Source organism: Rana temporaria, chromosome 4 (genome assembly GCF_905171775.1).
Source record: "Rana temporaria chromosome 4, aRanTem1.1, whole genome shotgun sequence".
Taxonomy (NCBI): Eukaryota; Metazoa; Chordata; class Amphibia; order Anura; family Ranidae; genus Rana; species Rana temporaria.
Window position 1 is genome coordinate 333,218,680 of NC_053492.1, and position 26,529 is coordinate 333,245,208.

Sequence of the window (26,529 nt, forward strand, 5' to 3'; positions counted from 1 at the left end):
GCAGGCCCCAGAGTCAAGTATGGCGCTGGTCCGTATATCCCTTCCTGGAAGCTGCAATAAAACGGGAACAGCCAGATGAGCAGATTTGTTGAAGACAATGGGTGAGGGGACAGATGACATGAAGGTGCACTTACGGAATTTTGCTGGGCAGGTCCTCACATGGTGGCCGGGCTCTCCGCAGTAGAGGCAAAGGTTGTTTGTCCGGCGTCGAAGTCGTTCCTCAGAAGTGAGGGAAGGGCGGATCAGGCCCAGCTGCATGGGTTCTGGAATGTCTCTAGAGGTAGTAACCGGGGTTGGAGGAATCGGGTTAGGGTAGGCAGGTACCCGAGGCAACATTCATGCTGGGCGACTCAGACCAGTGGCACGTTCAATCCTGCGTTCTCTCAGGCATCTATCAATTTGGATGGTTAGGTTGATAAGGGCCTCCAAGGTGTCAGGGACCCCTACTCGTGCAAGTTCATCCTTGAGAGTTTCTGAGAGGCCCAAGCGAAACTGGTAGCAAAGGGCCGCGTTGTTCCAATTAGTGTCCGCACTCCACCTCCTGAACTCAGCTACATAATCTTCTGCGGGTCTGCGACCTTGCAGGAGGGAATGCAAAGCAGCTTCCGCAGTAGCGGCCTGATGGGGGTCTTCATACAACAGGGACATAGCCTGAAAGAACGTGTCCAAACGGTCAAGAGATAAGTCCTTTTGCTCCATCAGGCGATGGGCCCATGCCTGCGGTTCACCCGAAAGGAGGGACATAACAAAGCCAACTTTGGTGGCTTCTAATGAGAAAGTCCGTGGCTGAAGTCCAAAGTAGAGCTCACAGGCATTCCGGAATGCTCTAAACTTGCTTCGCTCCCCTGCAAATCTTTCAGGCATAGGCACCTTGGGCTCAGGAGGCAGCATAATAACTGAAGGTGAAGCGGATGCGCCAGAAGAAGAAGAAGAAGTGGATGGGGTAGACAGTTCTTGGACACGATTTTCAAGTCGGGTATAGCCTTCCTGCAGGGCTCTGACTGCTTGGGTAAGGCCATCCAGGTGGCGACAAAGTTCCGTCATGGGATCCACTCCCTGCGCAGGCTCAGACATGGCTGCTCAGTACTGTCACGTACCTGGTACAGAGCAGAGCCTGACGTGCGGGGAGTGGCAACTCTTGCTCCTCTGACTCTGGAACCCCTGATAGAGCAGACAGGGAGCGCAAGAGTTCAGAGTCGCACAAGCGCCTGGTATGGTGCTGTGCAGGAACTGCGGTGGTTTCCCGAAGACCCCGAAGATGCTGTGCAGGAACTGCGGAGATGCTGGGAAGGTCAGACAGCAGATGACAAGAGCTTGGTGCAGATGGCTGGAAGCAGGCAGCAGGTGGGAGGTGTACTGTAGTACAGATGCTGGCGGAGTCAGGCAGGCCGGGTCAAACACAGGCGGGCGGATCAGGTACAGAGAGGAGGCAGAGGCAGGGTCGTGATTCAAGCCGGGTCGGTAACAGGCGGGCAGCAGACCCTTGGAAGGAGGAGGCAGGAGCGGAGTCAGACAGGACGGAGGTCAGGGCAGGCGGAGATCAGAAGGGTCCAAAGGTAAGCCGGGTTCACAGGTGCAGGAGACAATCAGGTAACAGAAGTCGGGTAAGGTAACAGGAACGCTGTTGACTGAGCAGCAAGAGGCTATGGGATGAGCCCCATTAAATAGCCCAACTGGCGCCAAAATGGCATCATCACGTGCCCGCGCGCCGCTGCCGCTATTGCGCGTGCCCATGCGCGCCGTTGCCGCTATTGCGCGCACCCGTGCGCACCGACGTGATGCGAGCGCGCGCTCCCATGCGCGCTGATGCGCTATTGCCGCGATTGTGCGCTAATTAGCGCCACCTAGTGGTCGGGCAGGTCCATGACAAACATACTACAGGAGATGGTCAGAGACTGCAGACATACTACAGGAGATGGTCAGAGACTGCAGACATAGTACGAGAGATGGTCGGAGACTGTAGAAATAATACAAGAGATCAATATAGCCTCATCATTTGCCATCAAATGCAGCTTATCAGTGCCCATAGAATGCAGCCTACTAGTACACACCAATTTCAGCCTTATCAGTACCCACCAATTGCAGCCTTATTAGTGCCCACCAATTGCAGCCTTATTAGTGCCCACCAATTGCAATTAAGGTTCTCAGTGCCCCTCTTACATCAGAGCCAGCAGAGTTCACAGATCGCAGAAAAGGGCCAATCACATCTGCACTTTCCCATGTGATCAGCTGTGTTCAATCACCCCATCAGTACCCATCAATGCCGCCTCATCAATGCCACCTATCACTATCAGTGCCCATCAGTGCAGCCTAGCAGTGCCCATCAGTGCAGCCACATCAATGAAGGAGAAAAATTACCTTTTTGCTAAATTTTATAATACCAAGAAACTTTTTTTAAAAAAATTCAGGTTTTTTTCAATAGTTTTTCAAAAATAAATAGTGGTAAACAAGTACCACTAAAAGAAAGCTCTATTTGTGTGAGAAAAAAAAAAAACAATTTCATATGGGTACAGTGTTGCAATTGTCAGTCAAAGTATGACAGCGCTGAAATCTAAAAATTTACCTGGGCAGTAAGGGGGTGTAAGTGCCTGGTATTGAAGTGGTTAATACATGTACTTTCCACAGTCCTAGCACAATAAATAATATGTATAAAACATACATTTCATACAAAATATTTTATAAAATTGTGCCATGATAAACTTGTGCAGATCCAATGCAAGCTGTTTGCATTGACTTCAGTGTACCATCACCAAGTCAGAGCACATACCATTTGCTTACCACAAAACATGACATCTTAAAAACATATGAGGTGACATGCGTTTGTCATCTGCTGGATATTTGCAGCCACACTGCAGGTAGAGTAACTTTTTCCAAAGAGTGGCCTTTCACCCACGCCATCTGCTCCAGTACTAGGTATAGGTATACCGCATGAAGCTCCACCTGGTCTGGTACCAGGTACTCCGCATGCCCAGTCTGATAGTATGATATAGTTCATTACCTGGACAATTAAACAATTTGTTGCTTTATCCTAGTAAAATTTGATGTCAGTACATTACTTTTAATGAAGCAGCGCAGAATGTCCTGGTAATGCACTATAGTGTGCTTTATCAGATTCAGTGTGAACGGGGGGGGGGGGGGTTAAGGGGTAAATCTTTTTGGTAAGCAGATGGTATGTCTTGGTAATGGTACCAAGCTGATTCCACTCCTGTGCCTGCTGGTACCTCCCCCTGGTCTTACTCGGCCCCCCCCCTCATCCCACATGCCACCAGTTCAGCTGCGATTGTCATCTTTGTGCTGGACTGGTGGATGGGAACTGTTGTTAATCAAAGGGGGCTGGAGCCTACTGTCTGGAGGAAGAGAAGCAGTGAAAAAAAGGCAATTTTGTGGCCGTTACCTGGGAGGGAGGAGGAGTAGCATCAGCCGGAAGAGCAGATGCAGAGGCGTAACTATAACCTTTAGGGCCCCAGTGCAAGAAACCATGAAGGGCCCCTGAGCCATAGTATTAAGGTGGGGGTATAGTGAAGGGATGGGGGAGCAGTGTGATGGAGTATTTTGAAAGGGGGGGCAGTGTGACAAAAGAAGGGTATCTGGAAAATGTGCACGGAGGGGGGAATGTGAAAGAAGTGGGGCAGTGTGACAAGAAGGAGCAGTATAATGGGGGCAGTATAACTTTTCTTCTGTGTGTGACACAAAAAGAGGAGCAGGGAGGAAAGCAGTCTGACACTTTAGCACCCCCCTGCAGCGCATGGGGTGCGGAGCACCCCGTGCACCCGCCCAGGATCGTCCCTGCCTGGTATGTTTCAGGAAGGGGGCACTCGCTCATCCCACCCCCTTTCCTGGCCGGCCGGGATGCGTGCTCGGATAAGGGTCTGGTATGGATTTTGGGGGGGGGACTCCCACGCCGTTTTTTCAGCATAGGGGGTTCCTCTTAAAATCCATACCAGACCCAAGTGCCTGGTATGCTCTTGGAGGGGGAACCCATGTTGTTTTTTTATTTAAAATTTGGCGTGGAGTTCCCCCTCAAGATTCAAACCAAACACAGTGTTTGGTATTGGCGACGATCCAAGTCGGATCCCTATTCATTGAAAGTCGGACGTATGTTGGCTACAAGTCGCAGTGTAAAGTCGGATCCAAAGTAGGTCGTACCAGTGTAAACCCAGCCTGAATCAACTTTTGAGCCTCTCAGTCAGCTGCCTGATCAGAAAACCTGTCTCTTAGACCAGGCCACAAAGACAATCATGTGTTTGTGTACACTTGCTGCAAAGATCTCCTGTAGAAGGTGGAGCTTTGGGCCTCAGCTTACACACATGGGGCTGATTTACTAAAAACAATGCGCTGCGCCGGTTAATGGCTTAATTGGCACGCCGGATGAATCCTTAATTAGGCGCATGAACCAGCGCAGCAGAGGTCTATGGGAGAAATCAAAAGTGTTCATTTTAAAGGTTAATATGCACGTTTTTTTCCTAAAAAAAAGAGTCCTGCCCCAGGGGACATGTATCAATGCATTTTTTATTATTGAAAACGGCCGTTTTTTCGGGAGCAGTGAATTTAATAATGCTTAAAGTGCAACAATAAATGTGAAAAATTCCTTTTAATTTTGTACCTAGGGGGGTGTTAAGTAAGCATGTGAAATAGCGCATGTTTCCCGGACTTAGAACTATCTCTGCACAAAATGATATTCTGACGGAAAAAAAGTAATTTAAAACTGACTCGGGGCTATAATGAATTGTCAGCTCCCGGCAATTCAGAGCAAATTCATTCATTTAAAAAAAAATAAAAAAAAGCTTGGGGTCCCCCCAAATTCAATTACCAGGCCCTTCAGGTCTGGTATGGATATTAAGGGGAACCCCGTCGTCAAATAAAAAAAAATGATGTGGGGTTCCCCCAATATCCATACCAGGCCCTTCAGGTCTGGTATGGATTTTAACGGGAACTCCACCCCAAATTTAAAAAAAATAATGGTGTGGAGTTCCCCCAAAAATCCACACCAGACCCCTTATCCGAGCACCTAACCTGGCCAGCCGCAGAAAAGAGGGGGGACAAGAGAGCGCCCCCCTCTCCTGAACCGTACCAGACCACATGCCCTCAACATGGAGAGGATGCTTTGGGGTGACCCCCAAAGCACCTTGTTCCCATGTTTTTAACAAAGGGGACCCCCAGATCCCGCCCCCCCCAGTGTTAAATGGTAATGGGGTACATTGTACCTCTACCATTTCACCAAAAAAGTGTCAAAAATTAAAAAAAAAGACAATAGCCGGTTTTTGACAATTCCTTTATTAATGTCTTCTTTCCGCGCTTCTTCTTCTTCCATCTTCATCTTTTCTGCTTTTATTCGGGTTTCTTCCTCCATCTTCTTCTTCCTCTGCTTCTTTCTTGGGTCTTCTCGTCCGCATCTTGCACCGGCTTCTTCCTCCATCTTCTTCTCCTTCCTTCGGTCTTCTCATCCACATCTTGCACGGCTTCTTCTTCCCCGGACGATCCGCTACCAATTGAAGTTCCCGCCGTGTGACGCTTCCGTTCTTCTGACAGTACTTTTATAACCGAGGACGCGGCGTCATCCGGTGACCCCTCTGACGCCACAGGGAAAGCCATAAGAAAGTCCCCGTGTGGTACATGTGTGTCAAAGGGGGTGGGGTCAGCGGATGATGCCGCGTCCTCGGTTATAAAAGTACTGTCAGAAGAACGGGAGCGTCACACAGTGGGAACTTCAATTGGAAGCGGATCATCTGGGGAAGAAGAAGCCATGCAAGATGCAGACGAGAAGACCGAAGGAAGGAAAAGAAGATGGAGGAAGAAGCCGGTGCAAGATGCAGACGAGAAGACCCAAGAAAGAAGCAGAGGAAGAAACCCGAATAAAAGCAGAAAATAAGAAGATGGAAGAAGAAGCACGGAAAGAAGACATTAATAAAGGAATTGTCAAAAACCGGCTATTGGCTTTTTAAAAAATGTTTACACTTTTTTTGGTGAAATGGTAGACGGAACAATGTACCCCATTACCATTTCACATAGGGGGGGCAGGATCTGGGGGTCCCCTTTGTTAAATAAGCCCCCCCGCCCTCATAACCCCCACAACCACCGGCCAGGGTTGTGGGGATGAGGCCCTTGTAACCATCAACATGGGGACAAGGTGCTTTGGGGGGGACCCCAAAGCATCCTCCCCATGTTGAGGGCATGTGGCCTGGTACGGTTCAGGAGAGGGGGGGCCGCTCTCTCGTCTCCCCTCTTTTCTGCGGCCGGCCAGTTTTCATGCTCGGATAAGGGGTCTGGTGTGGATTTTTGGGGGAACTCCATGCCATTTTTTTTCAAAAATTTGGGGTGGAGTTCCCCTTAAAATCCATACCAGACCTGAAGGGCCTGGTATGGATATTTGGGGGGAACCCCACATAATTTTTTTTTATTTGATGGCGGGGTTCCCCTTAATATCCATATCAGACCTGAAGGGCCTGGTAATTGAATTTGGGGGGACCCCCACGTTTTTTTTTTTGTTATGAGCAATGACTGTTCTCTGTATTCTTTATAGCCATGAGTACTTTTAAATTACTTTTTTTTCCCCTTCAGAAATGACATCTTGTACAGGGACAGTTCTAAGCATAGGAAACATGCACTACTTCACTACCCCCCCCCTCCCCCATGTATCAAATTTAAAGGAATATTTCACTTTTATTGTTTCACTTTAACCACTTCCATACCGCGCCTATTCTGGCACTTCTCTCCTTCATGTAAAAATTATATTTTGTTCCTGGAAAATTACTCAGGACCCCCAAACATTATATATATTTTTTTAGCAGACACCCTAGGGAATAAAGTGGCGGACGTTACATTTTTTTATTCCCAACGGTATTTGTGCAATAATTTTTCAAACAGCTTTTTTTTTGCCAAAACAAAACGGTTTCATGAATTAAAAAAATAACAAAACAGTAAAGTTAGCCCAATTTTTAGGGATAATGTTAAAGACGATGTTACACCGAGTAAATAGATACCTAACTTGTCACGCTTTAATATTGCACACACTCATGGAATGGCGCTAAACTTCGGGACTTAAAAATCTCCATAGGCGATGCTTGAATTTTTTTTACAGGTTACCAGTTTAGAGATACAGAGGAGGTCTAGGGCTAGAATTATTGCTCTCGCTCTAATGCACGCGTGTAGTTTGAACAGCGTTTACATATGTGGGCAGGACTTACATGCACGTTCGCTTCTGAGTGCAAGATACTAGGGACAAGGGCGTTTTTTATTTTTTCTGATTTTTTTTTAGTTGTGCACTTTTTTCCTTTTTTTTTTTTGTTGATCATTTTTATTCCTATTACAAGGAACGTAAACATCCCTTGTAATAGGACTAGTGTGTGACAGGTCCTCTTTATGGAGAGAGGCAGGGTCAATAAGACCCCACATCTGTCCTCCAGGCTGGAAAGCATGAGATCGGAAAAAAAACACTGATCTCATGCTTTCAGCTGCAATCATGTTCGTTCAGCACAGTGGTGTAGTGGATAGCATTCTTACCTAGCAGCAAAAAGGGTCGCTGGTTCAAATCCCGCTCGTGACACCATCTGCCTGGAGTTTGCATGTTCTCCCTGTGCCTGCGTGGGTTTCCTCCCACAATCTAAAAACATTCTGTAAATCAGATCCTGTCTAAATAAGCCCTAATATGCAGTAGTATATTTCGGTTTTGTGCTGCCCTAGGCCTGACTAAACTTCTGCACCTCCTAACAGAAAAATGACCCACCCTTCCTGTCAAGGCCACACCCTGTTTTTTTATGACCCGCCCAGAAATTTTCAGGGGGGGGGGGCACACACGCTAGTTCTGGGGGGAGAGGGGGCATTGGATTCCCTTAACCACTTCCCGACCTCCTCATGTACATATACGTCAGCAGAATTGCACGGACAGGCACATGTACGTACCTGTACGTCCTCTGCTAGACGTGGGTGGGGGGTCCGATCGGGACCCCCCCCCGGTACATGCGGAGGTCGGGTCCGCTCGGGGAGCGATCCGGGACGACGGCGCGGCTATTTGTTTTTAGCCGCTCCGTCTTGATCGCTCCCCGGAGCTGAAGAACGGGGAGAGCCGTGTGTAAACACGGCTTCCCCGTGCTTCACTGTGGCGGCGCATCGATCGGGTGATTCCCTTTATAGGGAAGACCCGATCGATGATGTCATTCCTACAGCCACACCCCCCTACACTAGTAAACACACACAAAGTGAACACTAAATGTTACAGCGCCCCCTGTGTTTAACTCCCAAACTGCAACTGTCATTTTCACAATAAAGAATGCAATTTAAATACATTTTTTGCTGTGAAAATGACAATGATCCCAAAAATGTGTCAAAATTGTCCGAAATGTGTCAAAAAACCGCAGAGGTGATCAAATACCACCAAAAGAAAGCTCTATTTGTGGGGAAAAAAGGACGCCAATTTTGTTTGGGAGCCACGTCGCACAACCGCGCAATTGTCTGTTAAAGCGACGCAGTCCCGAACTGTAAAAACCCCTTGGGTCTTTAGGCAGCAATATGGTCCGGGGCTTAAGTGGTTAATTTACATAGTTTTTATCTCACTTCCTGTTTGCCTATGGGGCAGGAAGGGAAGGGAAATCTCTGCAATTGGACAGGGATGGTACAAAATAAACTCACAGGAGCTATAACCCTCCCTCCCTTACTCTATCCAAAATGAAAAAAAAAATTGTTGATTATAGTTCTACTTAAACCACTTAAAGACCTTAGGTGTTTTTCAGATTTGGTGTTTGCAAGACTAAAACAGTTTGTTCTGCTAGAAAATTACTTAAAACCCCCAAACATTATATATTTTTTTTTTCTAACACCCTAGAGAATAAAATGGCAGTCATCGCAATACTTTTTGTCACACCGTATTTGCGCAGCAGTCTTACAAGCGCACTTTTTTTGGAAAAAATTCACTTTTTTTAATTAAAAAATAAGACAACAATAAATTTGGCCCAATTTTTTTATATATTGTGAAAGATAATGTTACGCCGAGTAAAATGATACCCAACATGTCACGCTTTAAAATTGCGCCCGCTCGTGGCATGGCGTCAAACTTTTATCCTTAAAAATCTAGATAGGCGTAGTTTAAAAAATTCTATAAGTTGCTTTTTTTGAGCTACAGAGTAGCTCTAGGGCTATAATTATTGCTCTCGCTCTAACGATCGCGGCGATACCTCACTTGTGTGATTTGAACACCGTTTTCATATGCGGGCGCTACTCGCGTATGCGTTCGCTTCTGCGCGCGAGCTCGTCAGGACGGGGCACTTTAAAAAAAATGTTTTTGTTTTCTTATTTAATTTTATTGATTTTATTATTTTTTACACTAAAATATAAAGAAAAAAAAAATGATCACTTTTATTCCTATTACAAGGAATGTAAACATCCCTTGTAATAGAAAAAAGCATGACAGGTCCTCTTAAATATGAGATCTGGGGTCAAAAAGACCTCAGATCTCATATTTAGGCTTAAATGCAAAAAAAAAAAAAAAAAAAAAAGGAAAATTTGTCATTTAAAAAAATGACAAAAAAAAATTGTCTCTTTAAGAGGCTGGGCGGGACTGACGTTTTGACGTCACTTCCGCCCCGCAGAGCTATGAGGACGGGTGGGGGCCATCTTGCCCTCACTCAAGTCCTCACTCTCCAGGCGGCAGCATCGGATCTCCTCCGCCGCTACCGACGGCTCCGGGAGAGGGGGGGCCCCTCTCCCGCCACCGATAACGGCGATCTCGCGGCGAATCTGCCGCGGAGACCGCCGTTATCGTTTACACGGCCGCCCGCTGAAAACATGGATATCTCAGTTGTGGCAGCAGCTGCTGCCGTTACTGAGATATCCATGTTTAAAAAGAGGACGTACATTTACAATACGCGGGTCGGGAAGTAGTTAAGCACAAATTTCTGATAATTTTATTGAGAGGACTAAGAAAATATAACCATGCCAATAGGCCAGGATACAGCGTTGCTAATATGTATGAATGTGTGTTGGGAACCCCCACAAACACCACCCAATGTTAAATAAACAATTTTCCTAATTTGCAAATAAGTATCATCCCTTCCTCAGAGACCTTAGCAGCAGTACAAGCAACTTCCGGTAGGGGAGTGATGTCCTGTGTGCTGGCCACCGCTTTCCGAGAACCACATATGCACATATCCAATAAACGGTGGTCGCGGATCTACGTGCAAGACCCCAATTTTTAGGGAAAGTGATAGTAAAGCAGATGCAGATTTCCTGGTGTTTTCTATTAAACAAGGGCTAAATGGGCCATTGACATGCATCACAGTTGATCTGAGGAATGTGTCTTTGCAAATTTACACTAAATGAAATCCTTTCTTCTTTTTTACTTGGGGCTAGAGTGCAGAGGGATTAAAAGTCTGCTAATTTTTTTGGGGATGTCTGCACCCCTGATAGGGTGAAGACACCTCACAAATGTTGTCACTTTCTACTTCAAATTCCTTCACTTCCTTTCACATAGCCAAACATTAAGTGAGGGTAAAACCTTACTAATGTATTTTCTTGGGGACACACAGATCAATCTAAATAGTTTCCCATTATGTAAAGTGCACTCTAGCATTTTGCTGTGTACACCCCAAATTATTAGGGATCTTGGACTTTGGGGTCCATTTACTAAAGGCAAATCCACTTTGCACTACAAGTGGACAAGCAAGGAAGAAAAGAACAAAAAAAAAAATACTTTGGGCCAGATCCACGTACATCGGCGCATATATAGACCGGCGTAGCGCATCTCATTTACGTTACGCCAGCTCAACTTAGAGACGCAAGTACCGTATCCTCATAGTATTTGCGCCCAAATTTGCGCCGGCGCGACGTAAATTCCGAGGCGTAAGCCGGCGTAATTCAAAGTGGCAAGTTCCATTGAAATGAACCGTGACCCCATGCAAATGAAGGGCCAGCCGGACTGCGCATGCGCATGACGGCGACTATGGTCAGAGCCTCTCTGCGCATGCTCAGAACTCGGCCCGGCGCAATCAGTGAGATAGGAACTAGGCCCGATGTACTTAGTGAGATACGCCTAGTGCATAACTAGGCCCAGACATACGCCCTTCCATTGCAAAAGTACATCCATTTGTTTCCCTTCCTGAAGCAAGGTGCTTTTGTTCCGTTGTCTGTGGCTGTTTGTTGGTTTGTGTCGTGTCGTTGTGGTTTTTGGAGAGTGTTTTGGAGAGTGTTTTGGATCGTGTGTTTTGTAAAGATGACTGAGAGGAAGAGGAAGCTAAACTACTCCTTGCGGGAGAAGGAGATCATTGTGAGGGCCATTACCCGCTTTGGTAGTTTGCTGCATGGCCCTGAGAGTGCCAACACCACCCCGGCCAGGAGGAGGCAGATACTGCAGGACATCACAGACGATGTCAATGCGTTGGGGGGTGAGACCCCGACCCGCAATGGGATCCAAAAAAAGATAAATGATCTCAGGCATGTGGTCCGTGGGAAGCTGGCAAAGATGGTCGCTCATGCCAGGGGCACTGGAGGGGGACCACCATGCACTATTAGGCTGACTGCTGAGGAGCGTGCGGTGGCCCAGTGCTTCCACAGGCAGCAAGTGGAGGGGCTGCCTGGCTTTGACTCCATTGAGGAGGCCGTGAGGACAGGTAAGTGTTTTTTTTTTCTATCTGGTGAGTAGCATGTGTGGGGGGGGAAGGGAATATGTGACAAGTGTGTGGATCCTCCAACCTGTGTATGTTTTGTGTCATCCACAGATGTGCAGGAGGGTGCTGGGCCATCTGGCCAGTCCGCAGCCTCCACCGGACATGAGTCTGAGGAAGACACCAAGACACCCAGGCAAGCCCGGAGTCCTCTGAGGAGGTTGAGGAGGAGGAAGTTGAGGAGGAGGAGGTGATGTCAGGGAATGATCTCACGCTCCATTTGGAGGAGTCTCCCCCTAGGGCTGGCAGCAGTCAGGCCTCCATCAGGGGTAGCCCCTCCCACTCCTCCCCCAACAGGGCTTCCCCCCCAGGGGTCTCCCCTTCTCCCAGGCCACAAGCCTCATCTGGAGGCAGGAAGGCGACCCGCAAGACCAGGGGGGTGGCAGAGGTTCTGCCTGCAAACCTAAGAAGGGACCAGGCCCGTCAGACCCGCCATCTGGGTCAGGTCACCCAGACTTTGGGCCGGATGGAGGAGAGCCTGGCCTCCATCAAGGAGTCAGTTGTGGACATGAGTTATTTAACTCACTGGCTCTCATAACATGTCTCAACGACCTGCAGACTGCCACAGCAAGCGTTGGTCAGGATGTGCGTGCCCTGACCCAGGCTGTCCAGGCCAACACGGCAACCCTCAATGTGGGCCTCACAAGGATAGCCGTGGCCTTGGAGAGCAGGCCACCAGGTGGGCAGAGACCAGGGGATGCTCCTCCTTCCCCTGATTTCCCCCCCCCATGAGTCTCCCCTGAGGAGCCCAGGCGTGGGTCACGCCAGCGGCGTTAAGTTTTTTTATATTTTTTTCAGTGTTTTTTTTTTTTTACTGTGATTATGATTTGTTTTATGTTTGTGAATGATGTATGATTGTGGGGGTGACATTCCTGCCGGAAAAGGGGTGTCACCCTCAGTTGTGGTGGAGAAGGGATCCCCAGGACCAGGGAGAAGTGATCCCCAGGTCCGTGTGAATTGTGTATGAATGTACAGTGACATAATTGGAGCCTTGGCGTGGCGTTGCTGCTCCCAAGTCCTGCATGGTGGGCTTGTGCTAATGAAATTTGATGACGATGTGATGTGTCTGTGCTAGGGACCACAGAGGTGTGCATGCATGCATTCTCATTGTGCCATGAGTAATGTGTGTGTTTAACGTGCCAAGATGCCTAATGCGAGGCGTCTCCTGGCTGCTCTTCCCTCAGAAGACGGGTTACCCTCGGTCAGGGGGGGACTGGGTGGTTGGGGGGTCAGGTCATCACGTATGTCAATCTCCAGGCCCCTTCTCATGGCAAAGTTGTGCCTCATGCAACATGCCCCGATGATCTGGCACACAAAGTTTGGGGAATACAACAGGGTACCCCCAGACTTATCCAGGCATCGGAAATTGGGACTTCAGAAGGCCAAAGGTGCGTTCCACCACTCCACGGGTACGTGCGTGTGCTTCATTGTATCTTCTCTCTCCTGGGGTTTGGGGATTCCGGAATGGAGTCATGAGATGGGGTCCAAGTGCATATGCAGAGTCACCTGGAAGGGAAAAGACAGGAGGATGTTAGTCGTGCATGTGCCCCTCGTGATATCTGCATCATGGGGGGGGGCAGTCATGCCTGACACCCATGTCACTCACCAACCAGCCAGCTGTTCCCATACATGTTTTGTTCGAATTCCATTGGGATGGGGCTTTGACGGTATATGTAGCTGTCATGGCTGGATCCTGCGTGTTTGGCACGGACGTGCCATATGAGGCATTGGGCATCGACTATCACCTGTACGTTGATGGAATGCCAATGCTTCCGATTGCGGCATAGGTGCTCTGTCTCACGGGGGGGGCTGTAGTGCCACATGTGTGCAATCAATGGCCCCCACAGTGTGTGGGAATTCTGCAATTCTGTAGAAATCACGCATTGCCTTCACCCGCAGGTCCTCCTGGGTGGGTCTGATGATTTGGTTGGCCATGCGTCTGAGGATTGCAGGGATAACCTGGTGCACACATCTGCTAATGGAGGATTGTGCCATCCCAGCCACCACTCCACTTGTACGCTGAAAAGAGCCACTGGCAAGGAAATGGAGTGTTGCCAGTACCTTGACCAGTGGCTGCACTGCATGTGAGCTGTGTGTTGGGCTGGTGATGTCATCCTGCAGGGTTGTGGTTAATTCCATGATGGCAGTAGGGGTGAATCTGAAGATGCGATACACCTCAGAATCACACATGCCAAAGACGTCTATGCGTGTGCGGTATATCCTCTCCCGTACCCTCCTCCTCCGTTCCCTCCTCCTTCTGCTCGCATCTAAAGCCAGTAGTATAGCTATGACCATGGATGTCCCTGGCATGTTGGCATACAGATTGTTGTCCTGCAAGTGTGGCTGCTCAGCTCGTCCCAAACGGTGTTGCTTTAGCTGACCTGCACACGTCTGGTGCAAAGTTAAAGCTGCTTTTATAAGGGGTAACTTTAGACCGGACGTACAGCTGATGCGCACAACGCGTAGCCTGCGCCGGTCAAACGTACTTTTGTGGATCGCCGTATCTCCCTCATTTGCATGGCAAAACAATGGTGCATCTAGCGTATTTTTGCACCCACGATGCGCCGGTGTAATCTTTTTACGTCAGTCGAAAAAATCTGGTTTTCAGGCGTATCTCGTTTTGGGGATACGGCGCATAGATACGACGGCGCATATTTACACTTACGCCGCGCATCTCGAGATACGCCGGCGTAAGTGCTTTGTGGATCTGGCCCTATGCTTCTACATGATTGGATGTTAAAATCATCAGTGCTTCCCCTCAGATTTTCAGCGACTACGCTTGTACTGCAGAGTGGCTTTGCCTTTACTAAACCCACAACTAACTAATCATTTGGGGTGTGCACAGCAGTGCTGGAGTGCAATTTGCTTAATGGGGACACTAGTTAGATTGACCTGTGTGTCCCCAAGAAAAGACATTGGTAGGGTTTTAACCTAACTTCCTGTTCAGCTGTGTGACAGGAAGTGAAGCCAATTTTAAGAAAAGGGACACAAAGCCCAACCCAAAAAACACAAGCAAGGGTTCTAACACTCACTTGGCTTCCCTCAAACACCCACAATTAGAATAGGATTCCCTTGCGCTAGATTTAAGCACAGTGCTGTAAATCAGCAGTTCAAGCCTGTCCGTGAATACCCCCAGCCCCCCCCCCCCCCCCCCCCCCGAACAGGCCATATTTGCAGGTTTTCCTTCATCTTGCACATGTGCTTTAAAAGACAGTCTGGACAGCAATTCTTGATAGGATAAATCCACAAAACATGTCCTGTCGGGGGTACTTGAGGACTGAGGCTGAGAACCACTGCAGTAAAAAGGAAAAAATTAATACTTACCGCGCTGTATTTTTCCTTTCCTGGTGACTACATGGCAGCAAACAATCCATGCATGAAGGCACCAGGAAAGGAGCTTCGAGACAAAAATCACACCTGTTTTGTTTGGCCAATCAGCCTATTTCAGCTGCAGCTGTCAAAATCTGTAGCATGAAAAAGTAACAAAAAACAAACTTCAAAATTTTAAAGTAATTTTATTGGTCAACAAAACAAGGAAAGCAAAAACAACCAAAAAAAATCAAACAAAAATAAATAAATATAAAAAACAAAAATAAACATAGGTTCATTTGAGATGCAGCACAGACAATTACATCAAAGTGAACACCCTAAAAACAACATACATTGACAACCTCACAAATATTTCAGGCGAAGATAGCCCCCACTCAAAATAAATAAATAAACCAGTCAAAAAACCCTTGATCAAAACCATATCTGTTTTGCAAAGACATTCGATAAGGACACACAAATATAATCTTGCCAGCCGGCCCCACACACACTCTTGGCTCTTTTCAGGGCAAAGTAACAACTGCTCTATGCAAGCTTTATATAACATATGCTTGTGTGCTAATGAGGCAATTGAAAACACATGCACAACCCATGAAACACACAAAACACAAGTTCACCCAATGTAGAGACTGAACTTTAAAGTGGGTACGCAATGTCTCCTGGGAACAATGACAAAAGCTCCCAGGAGACATTGCGGCATCGAGGAAGTGACAGAATACCGGAATACCTGCACACTACCTGATGAATCCATATACAGGAAGCGGCCAGTAACATAAAGGATTACTAAGGTTCGCCTGCCCCTGACAGTGACTCGAGCTGGGCATCGCCACTTGGTGAAGGATTGGCTCGGGCGGCTCGGCTGCTCTCGGCTGCTCTCGGCTGCTCTAGTCCTGCAAAGGGAACTGAGTTCCTGCTGTGAAAAAAGTGCAGGAACTCCGTTCCCACACGTTCCCGCAGGACTTGAGCCCTGGACAGGGTACTGTAAATCTTGCGCTGGCTGTAGCGGAGCAGTACATCAGAGGCAGACTGGTGGTGGACGGTAACGATGTGACCGCAGGTACACAGACAGGTCACACTCACTGCCAGTAGCACTGTGATGATCAGGGGCGCGCAGGGGAAGTTTTCAGGGGATGTTTTCTTTCCTTCCTCCATTCCTCCACAGCTGCTGTGCCAGCGCCTCTATCACTGTACGGAGGGACTCTATAGTGGAGTGGCTTCCTGTTGAGTTAGTTGCTGAGAGGGAGTAGGATCACCGGTGGCCAGGCGCCCTGGGTGGTAGTGCCACCACCTCTCTCCAGTGCGCCCTAGGCGGCTGCCTAGTGGTAGCACCGGCCCTGCCTCCAAGGCAAATTTTAACCACTTTCGTACCGTAGGATGTCATATGACATCCTGGACCTCAGTGGGGGATATCTGAATGATGGGTGCAGCTACAGGCATCATTCAGATATCCTTTTACAGGCGGCGATTGTTCGCACCATAAGAACGATCATAGCGGCAGTTCCGCCACTTGATCTTTCTTACAGGCAGCGGGAGGGGACATCCCCCCTCCCACCGCCATCCGGGGCTTTTCCAGGCTTTCCCGTGCCATCGGAAGCCCAGAGTACGAAACGTCCGCCGCCGAATGAGGAGCATAGAGATTTAAAAACATAAACAAAGCTGCAATGGGGGGCTGAAAGCATGAGATCAGTGTTTTTTTTTTTCCGATCTCATGCTTTCCAGCCTGGAGGACAGATGTGGGGTCTTATTGACCCCGCCTCTCTCCATAAAGAGGACCTGTCACACACTATTACTATTACAAGGGATGTTTAGGTTCCATGTAATAGGAATAAAAGTGATAAAAAAAAAAGAAAAACAAAGTGCAAAAAGAAAAAATATTACTTAAAAAAAAAAGAAAATAACAAAACAAAAAAAAATTAAAACGTCCCTGTCCCTAGTAGCTCGCACTCAGAAGCGAACACGCATGTAAACGCCGTTCAAACCACACATGTGAGGTATTGACGCGTGCATTAGAGCGAGAGCAATAATTTTAGCACTATACCTCCTCTGTAACTCTAAACTGGTAACCTGTAAATAAAAAACAAGCGTCGCCTATGGAGATTTTTAAGTCCCGAAGTTTGGCGCCATTCCATGAGTGTGTGCAATATTAAAGCGTGACAAGTTAGGTATCTATTTACTCGGTGTAACATCGTCTTTAACATTATCCCTAAAAATTGGGCTAACTTTACTGTTTTGTTATTTTTTAACCACTTCAGCCCGGACCATATTGCTGGTCAATGACCGGGCCACTTTTTGCGATTCGGCACTGCGTCGCTTTAACTGACAATTGCGCGGTCGTGCGACGTGGCTCCCAAACAAAATTGCTGTCCTTATTTCCCCACAAATAGAGCTTTCTTTTGGTGGTATTTGATCACCTCTGTGGTTTTTATTTTTTGCGCTATAAACAAAAATATGTTTTCTTCTACATATTTTTGGTAAAAAAATATCGCAATAAGCGTTTATTGATTGGTTTGCGCAAAAGTTATAGCGTCTACAAAATAGGGGATAGTTTTATGGCATTTTTATTAATATTTTTTTTTACTTGTAATGGCGGCGATGAGCGATTTTTATCGGTACTGCGACCTTATGGCGGACACTTCGGACACTTTTGACACATTTTTGGGACCATTGGCATTTTTATAGCGATCAGTGCTATAAAAATGCATTGATTACTATAAAAATGCCACTGGCAGGGAAGGGGTTAACACTAGGGGACGAGAAATGGGTTAATTATGTTCCCTGTGTGTGTTCTAACTTAAGGGGGGTGGGACTGACTTGGGGAAATGACAGATCGTTGTTCATACATTGTATGAACAGACGATCAGGCATTTCTCCCCCTGACAGGACCGGGATCTGTGAGTCTACAGTAATTCTGAGGTTCTGAGTAATTTTCTAGTAAACAAATATGATGATTTTTACATGGAGAGGAGTTCTAGAATAGGCGTTGGTATGGAAGTGGTTAAATAAAATACCGGCATGGGTTTTTGTTACGCTGATCATGAAGGGGAACTCCGCACCAAATAAAAAAAAAACGGCGTGGGTTCCCCTTCAGGAGCATACCAGGCCCTTTGGTTTGGTATGGATTGTAAGGGGGAACACCTACGCTGAAAAAACGGCGTGGGGGTTCCCCCCAAGATCCATACCAAACCCTTATCCGAGCACACCGCATGGCCAGACAGGAATGGGGGTGGGGATGAAAGAGCCCTCCTCCTGAGCCGTACCAGACCGCATGCCCTCAACATGGGGGGTAGGTGCTTTGGGGCAGGGGGGGAACTTCGCCCCCCCACCCCAAAGCACCTTGTCCCCATGTTAATGAGGACAAGGGCCTCTTCCTGACAACCCTGGCCGTTGGTTGTCGGGGTCTGCGGGTGGGGGGCTTATCAGAATCTGGGAGCCCCCTTTAATAAGGTGGCCCCCAGATACCGGCCCCCCATCCTATGTGAATGAGTATGGGGTACATCGTACCCCTACCCATGCATCTGGGGGAAATGTGTTAAGATTTTTGAAGTAATTTATTAGTCAGCTGGGGGTCTTCTGCCGGACCCCCCCTTTCTTCTTTAAGCTCTTTTACAAGGGGGGGTAGGCCCGGTCTTCTCCATTGTTTTCTGCCGGGGGGAGCCGGACTTCACCACCGCCTTCTGCCGGGGCCCCCTCCCCCTTTAAGCTCTTTTACATTGGGGGGTGCACCCGGTCTTCTCCGTCGTTTTCTGCCAGGGGGAGCCAGACTTCACCGCCGCCTTCTGCCGGGGCCCCCTCCCCTTTAAGCTCTTTTACATTGGGGGTGCACCCGGTCTTCTCCGTCGTTTTCTGCCGGGGGTGGGGGGAGTCGGACTTCACTGCCGCCTTCTGCCGGGGGCCCCCTCCCCCTTTAAGCTCTTTTACATTGGGGGGGTGCGCCCGGTCTTCTCCGTCGTTTTCTGCCGGGGGGAGCCGGTCTTCTCTGTTCCCTCTTCTGCCGGGCTCCACCGCGGGGCCCGGTCTTCTCCGCTGTCTTCCATGTTCTCTCTTCTGCCAGGCTCCACCGCGGGGCCCGGTCTTCTCCTCCGCTGTCTTCTCTGTTCCCTCTTCTGCCGGGCTCCACCGCGGGGCCCCGTCTTCTCCTCCACTGTCTTCTCTGTTCCCTCTTCTGCCGGGCTCCACCATGCAGGCCCGGTCTTCTCTTCTTGCGATGTTGACACAACGAGCTCTCCCGCTGTAATGCCGTGTGATCGTTGCGCAACGACTTATATAGGTATGGGGCGTGGTCATCGGGTGAAGCCACCCGTCGTCCCCACCCCTTGTTACATCAGATTCCCGGGGCATGATGGGAATGTGATGTAACAAAGGATGGGGTCGCCGGGTGGCATCACCCGGTGACCACGCCCCATGCCTATATAAGTATTTTCGCAATGCTCACAAGGCATTACAGCGGGAGAGCTCGTGTCAACATCGCAAGAAGAGAAGACCGGGCCCCCACGGTGGAGCCCGGCAGAAGAGGGAACAGAGAAGACAGCGACCCCACCCCTTGTTACATCAGATTCCCGGGGCATGATGGGAATGTGATGTAACAAAGGGTGGGGTCGCCGGGTGGCATCACCCGGTGACCACGCCCCATGCCTATATAAGTATTTTCGCAACGCTCACACGGCATTACAGCGGGAGAGCTCGTTGTGTCAACATCGCAAGAAGAAGACCGGGCCTCGCGGTGGAGCCCGGCAGAAGAGGGAACAGAGAAGACAGCGGAGGAGAAGACCGGGCCCCGCGATGGAGCCCGGCAGAAGAGGGAACAGAGAAGACAACGGAGGAGAAGACCGGGCCCCGCGGTGGAGCCCGGCAGAAGATGGAACAGAGAAGACAGCAGAGGAGAAGATCGGGCCCCGCAGGGGAGCCCGGCAGAAGAGGGAACAGAGAAGACCGCCCCCCCCTGGCAGAAAACGGCGGAGAAGACCGGGCCTACCCCCCCTTGTAAAAGAGCTTAAGGAAGAAAGGGGGGGTCCTTCAAAAGACCCCCAGCTGACTAATAAATTACTTCAAAAATCTGTGTGGTGTGTTTTTTTAACTTAATACATTTTCCCCAGGTGAATGGGTAGGGGTACGATGTACCCCATACTCATTCACATAGGGTGGGGGGCCGGCATCTGGGGGCCACCTTATTAAAGGGGGCTCCCAGATTCCGATAAGCCCCCGCCCGCAGAACCCGACAACCAACGGCCAGGGTTGTCGGGAAGAGGCCCTTGTCCCTATCGACATGGGGACAAGAGTGCTTTGGGTGGGGGCCGCAGTGCCCCCCTGCCCCAAAGCACACACTCCCCTATGTTAAGGGCATGCGGTCTGGTACGGCTCAGGAGGGGGGGCTCACTTGTCCCCACCCCCATTCCTGTCCGGCCAGGCGGCGTGCTCGGATAAGGGTTTTATGGATCTTGGGGGAACCCCCACACCGTTTTTTCGCCGTAGGTGTTCCCCCTTACAATCCACACCAAACCTAAAGGCCTGGTATTCTCCCGAAGGGGAACCCACGCCATTTTTTTTTATTTGGCGCGGAGTTCCCCTTCATGGTCATCGTAAGCTAAAAACGATTCGGGCATTCACGTTTGCCGCTTCAAGCCACGCAAAGGCAGCTACGCCGCTTGATATTTACCAATATTTTGCCAGCGTAGTGAAGCGGCATGCGTAAGTGTCCGAATTTGCCGCTCACACATGCGCAGTACACAAATAAACCTCCCGCAGGTTTAAATGTACTTGCGGGCGCAGTGGCTCGTTTTTACAAAAGTCACTTTTACTTTAAATTCGGCCTGTAAATGTTACACAAACACATGTCACTACACTTCCCCAAATCACCCCACATCCCCCCCTTATAAACTCACTCCCAAACACATTTAATTTACATTTCTAGATGCCGTGCGCCAGGTCCATAGGTCCCTCCTGGGCGCACTCGGCATTATAGTAAATAAGAAATTGTGCTGCATTGCCAGCGCATTCCTTTAGTAAATGCCAAAACGGCTGTTGCTTCAGCCTTTGCTCCATGAATCATGGAGCAAAGGCTTGGTAAATCATCCCCAATGTCTTAATAAGTTAGAGATGGTTGCCATGTAAATATGGACCTGAGATTGAAGGCTTCATCTCTCCCAAAGGCTCCAGTACCCAGACCAGAACTTACCAAGCTCTGAGAAAACCAAAAAGCTTGTTATCTCCACATATGTATGCCTTTTTGCAATAAATACAATGCCTGCATTGATTGGTTCATTACTTAGTTATGTGCTTCAATTAAAGTCCCACTATTACACAGAAATTATCTTAAAACCCAATACCAAATGTTCCTTGAAAATTTTAAACAATGGAAAATTTAAAACATTTTTATGTCCATATACTAATGAACAAGTTATTTAGACTAGAGGCTAGCACAGAACAATTTTATAAGATAGTTTTTACAGGAAAGTGCAGTTACTTCTACCAGTCATTCAGATTTTAGTTAACCAGCTTTGCCTACCTTATTATACTATTCCAGGCTAAAAATCACTCTGCAAACTTTACTTTGTATGAAAAGTACTGAGGAATGTTGCATCTGCTAACACAATTTGTATTTGTTTAGTTAATACCAGTGATAGTGAAGATCTATCTGGTGGTGAAAGCCTTGCAAAGGTTCAATCCTCAAAAGCATTTCCTGAAGTAGCATCAAGGAAAACATCATCTGGAATGTCTCCTCCAGGAAAATATGTGCAAAACAAAGAAACATGTCAAAAGGAATACAGTAATCATTTATCTAAAGTATACAAATGGAGTTTTCAGTTATGTGAGTATTTTTCCTTCATTTTCTGTTTACTTTTATTTGGTTTATGCCAGGTCATTTGAGATGTTTTGAATTCTTGGCTAAGTATTGTAGCATTTACTGTTTTCACAGGCAGACAACCTAAACTCATTTGAAAATGTACTGTGTAAACTGGTAAAGATTTTGCAGAAGTGCACAGTGGCAGTGGGAGCAGAAGTGCTCATTGGTGCATAGGGTCAATACTAGCAAAAGTATACCTGTTCATTGAACATGATAAATATGATGTTATATACTGTATTTATTGGCGTATAACACTCACTTTTTTACCCTGAAAATAGAGGGTAAACTGTGCCTGCTTGTTATACGCAGGGGGCTAAGGAAAGTTTTTTTCCTGAAACTTCCCTCTTAAAGTTAGGGTGCGTGTTATAGGCCTGTGCGCGTTATATGCCGATAAATACTGTATATATATTGTGACAGGAAGTCAGGTAAATCTGGGGGTGTTGTCACAGACGGGAGATACATTTCTGCCTTGTTTAGAAAATTCACCAATTACTATCAGGTGTCGGCTGCAGAGGTAGCCAGAAAGGTTTAAGGACGTTGGATAGCTTCAGCTGTTCAGAATGAGAAAATTAAGGCCTCTATAAGTTGTCCAGACGATTACTACTGAATGCTGCATCCTGAGGCTTGTTGAGTTAAGGAGAGCAGTGAGCTGAGGAAGACTTCTGAAGGTGAAGTGGTTGTTGATATTTTTGCTGTGTGATAAGAAAATCAAAAAGACTATTTGTGACGGTATCGGTATGATATCCCCGCCAAGCATTCCCTCCTCTCCATACAAGAACATCACAGGATTCCCCACACATGAGTCAAGACTGGATGCTGGAACCAAGACTCTTTATTGACACAAAAACTCAGCTTATATGTGGTTACAGCCTGTTAGGAACGCCCCCCTCACACAGTGGGGTTTCCCATACAGATTATAGGAGACAAGTCGGAGCCGACCATGCAGACACGTTTCTTTAGATAAAGACATCACTGGAGTTAATTACTACACTGAAGCAATCAGAATAATTAACATACTACTTCTCTAATCATTTAGCCTGATGATACAATACACATCTTTTAAGGGTAAACACAGATCTTCTTTACACAACACAATAGATCAATTAACGTTTAGAATAGTGAGGGGACATTAGCACGTCAATAACCGGTCAGAGCAATGAATCACACATGAAATTCCTTTCTACCTCTAACCCATATGGCTAGCAGGGAGCAGTACACTGAGGCATATAGGCAAATGTATCACAATGGCCCCCCTTTTGCTCCCTGCTCCGGCAAATCCGGTTGGACCTTCCCTGGTCCAGTAGGGTTGACGGGTTCAGAGCTTTTAGTCCGAGGTTAACTCCATTTGGCATGACTGACCTCCCTTGGCAACTGCTTCAGACTCAGGTATGTCACCGGGTCGTCAGATCACACGCCGGTCAGTCCCCAAGTCTTTGTGCGATCTGCAAAGTCACCAGAAGTCAGTGTGAAGCCAGCGAATGGGTCTGTGCGCCGCCGTCTAGGTGTCCCGCTATGGGAGGGGGCAGGTTATGGCTCTGAAGTGACAATCACAGGAGATTCATAAAAAGGAAAAGTTATATTTGTTGTAGCACTGGTGCTCAGAGTCCGGGGGGGGGAGAGGGGACTCAGAGCCCCATAAGGTCAGCCACCCCCTGCTCCCTCCGCAGCTGCCGGTTCTCCTCTTGGAGCTTCTCCAGCTCCATCTCCAGTTCATGGAGCCTGGGGGGGTCAGCCTGCTGTGACCTCAGGTGGTTGTTCTCCTCCTCCATGCGGCTTATGCACTCCTCCAGCTCTATGTACTCACGGATCAGCTCCTGCTTGCTCATGTCCTGCAGGCTCTCCACGTGGTCCTTCATCATCAGGAACTGGGTGGTGGTGTAAGGGGCCACCGGTGGGCCCTTGGCGAACATCTCGGCCCGCATCTGGGACGCCCGCTGCGACTCCCTCTCCTCCAGTCGCTTCTTCTCCTCCCAGGTCCGCTGGTTATATGACTTCCAGGACCTCTTCTTCTTGAAGGGTGGCCGGCGGTGCCTCTTTCTGCCCAGCTCCCTCCAGGGCCCCTTCGGCTCAGGGCTGGAGCCCATGACCAGCTGACAATGGTGTTCCCTGTTGTCCGTAATAGCAGATTGTACCATGAGGGCTTCGTAAGGGGTGCCCAATGGTTCTTCCCGACCCCGCTCCTGGGGATCCCAAGCCGAGTCTACACAATGGGCTGCTGCTGGCGGGCGGTACCCAGGTTGAGACCAATTTGACCTGGTGTTGTCATTCATGGGACAATTCTGCTTGAAGTGACCCAACTGTTTGCACCGGAAGCAGCGTTGTTCGTTGTCCTCCTGGCGTGGATAGCGAGGGCTAGATGTCACCGGTCTGTTAGGAGGTTGGTATCTTGCGGCTGGTGGGTGTGAGGGCGTCGTTGGTCGAGGAGGTTGTACCCGTGGTGTGACCTGGTTTGTCTTGCGAGTATCCGCATATTCATCCGCCAACTTCGCGGCCTCTGGTAGAGTCATGGGCCTGCGATCTCTCACCCAATCCTTGACGTCCGTCTGGATGTGATTGTAAAATTGCTCCAGGAGCATTAGTTGCAAAATGTCCTCTGCGGTGGTGGCCTGGCTGCTGTTAACCCAGTTAGAGGCCGACAGGGACAGCTGGCATGCCCATTCTGCGTAAGAGTCTTTCGTGGTTTTGCGTGAGTCCCTGAACTTCTGTCGGTGGGACTCTGGGGTTACTGCATAACGAGCCAGGAGCACTTCTTTAACCCGGGCGTAGCTATGGATATCCTGATCTGGCACGGTCCGGAAAGCATCAGAAGCTTTGCCTGACAGTTTGCCTGACAATATTGCAACCCACTCTCTTCTAGCTATTCGGTGCAGGTTACATTGTCGCTCAAAATCCGCCAGGTAGTTATCAATTTCACAGTCCTTTTCATCAAAAGCTTTAAAAGCGCTAAACGGAATCTTCCTTGCGTCTGCTGTGCTGTACTCACTGTTCAGAGAAGGTGCGGCTGCTTGTTGGACTGCTGCCAGTTTTAACTGTAGTTCTGCGTCCCTTATTTGTTTATCCTTCTGTAGCTCTGCGTCTCTTATTTGTTTAGCCTTCTGTAGCTCTGCGTCCCTTATTTGTTTAGCCTTCTGTAGTTCTGCGTCCCTTATTTGTTTAGCCTTCTGTAGCTCTGCGTCTCTTATTTCTTTAGCCTTCTGTAGTTCTGCGTCTCTTATTTGTTTAGCCTCCTCCGCTAACAGGTCCATCACTTTCAGCACCACATCCGGCGTTGGGTTCGGGCCGAACCACGCTAGCTTCTCTCTCATTAGCTTGTTGGTTGGTGACTCCTCCTGAATCACTGGTGTATCCATCTCTTGTACTGCTGGCGTTGCTGCAATCCCGTCCTCCTGGTCTATCTCCATTGATTCCGCTATGATGACCCGCTTGGTTTTGTTGCTAGCAATCCTTCCAGTAGTTCTTCCAGTGTCTGCTTGGAATCCGGGTGTAAAGGAGAGTAGAAGGGAAGATCCCGCCGCTGCCAACCAATTTGTGACGGTATCGGTATGATATCCCCGCCAAGCATTCCCTCCTCTCCATACAAGAACATCACAGGATTCCCCACACATGAGTCAAGACTGGATGCTGGAACCAAGACTCTTTATTGACACAAAAACTCAGCTTATATGTGGTTACAGCCTGTTAGGAACGCCCCCCTCACACAGTGGGGTTTCCCATACAGATTATAGGAGACAAGTCGGAGCCGACCATGCAGACACGTTTCTTTAGATAAAGACATCACTGGAGTTAATTACTACACTGAAGCAATCAGAATAATTAACATACTACTTCTCTAATCATTTAGCCTGATGATACAATACACATCTTTTAAGGGTAAACACAGATCTTCTTTACACAACACAATAGATCAATTAACGTTTAGAATAGTGAGGGGACATTAGCACGTCAATAACCGGTCAGAGCAATGAATCACACATGAAATTCCTTTCTACCTCTAACCCATATGGCTAGCAGGGAGCAGTACACTGAGGCATATAGGCAAATGTATCACACTATTGTTTTCTGCTGGAAGACCAGCAGTGTCTGCCCAGCAGTAGGCTGTGCCAGACTCCATAGGTAGGTTCCTGTGTTTTGAAGGTAGACGGCCCAAGTGGCCAGGGTTTATTTTATGTTTTGTTTTGTGTATGCTGTTTGGATGCTTGCACTTGTTTCCAGCAATATGGAAGATTAAACCATAACCCTTGTTTTTTCAACCACCCACGGCTGCCTCTCTGTATAATTCGGTGTGTAGTGAACCCACTCAGGTGGTCACACACCCCCGCTACCGAGCTAACCCCTTACACATGGTGGACTGCCGCGGGCAGTTAAAGCGGTTGTAAACCGCATATATAATTTTTTTATTTTTTTTTTACCTGCAAGGCAAAATGCATAATCAGCTAGTATGCACCGCATAATAGCTGATTATGAAATACTTACCTCAAAACGAGGTGAACAACACTTACCTGGTTCACGCTGAGCGAGATGTCATCTTGCTCCGGCGTGTGCCGCTCCAGCGCTGTGATTGGCTGGAGCAGCGATGACGTCACTCCCGCGCGTGCGCGCGGGAGATTTTAAATCGGCATGGTCCGGCGGCTGCCGGATCTTTCGTCGTGGATCCCCCCTGCGCATGCGCCACCCGCATTGCGAGGGGAATATCTCCTAAACCGTACAGGT

General features: G+C 48.4%; 1 protein-coding gene across 1 annotated transcript in view; it reads left to right on the forward strand.

Annotated features, from left to right (window-relative positions):
- The first annotated feature begins 21,536 nt into the window (after window positions 1–21,536).
- The window catches only part of LOC120937473 (AT-rich interactive domain-containing protein 4B-like), a 148,111-nt gene continuing 143,118 nt past the window's right edge, over window positions 21,537–26,529 (forward strand). The window contains exon 1 of the mRNA XM_040350734.1: window positions 21,537–21,783. Coding sequence (XP_040206668.1) covers window positions 21,687–21,783 — 97 coding nt within the window. The 5' untranslated portion in view covers window positions 21,537–21,686. The remainder of the gene's footprint in view (window positions 21,784–26,529) is intronic.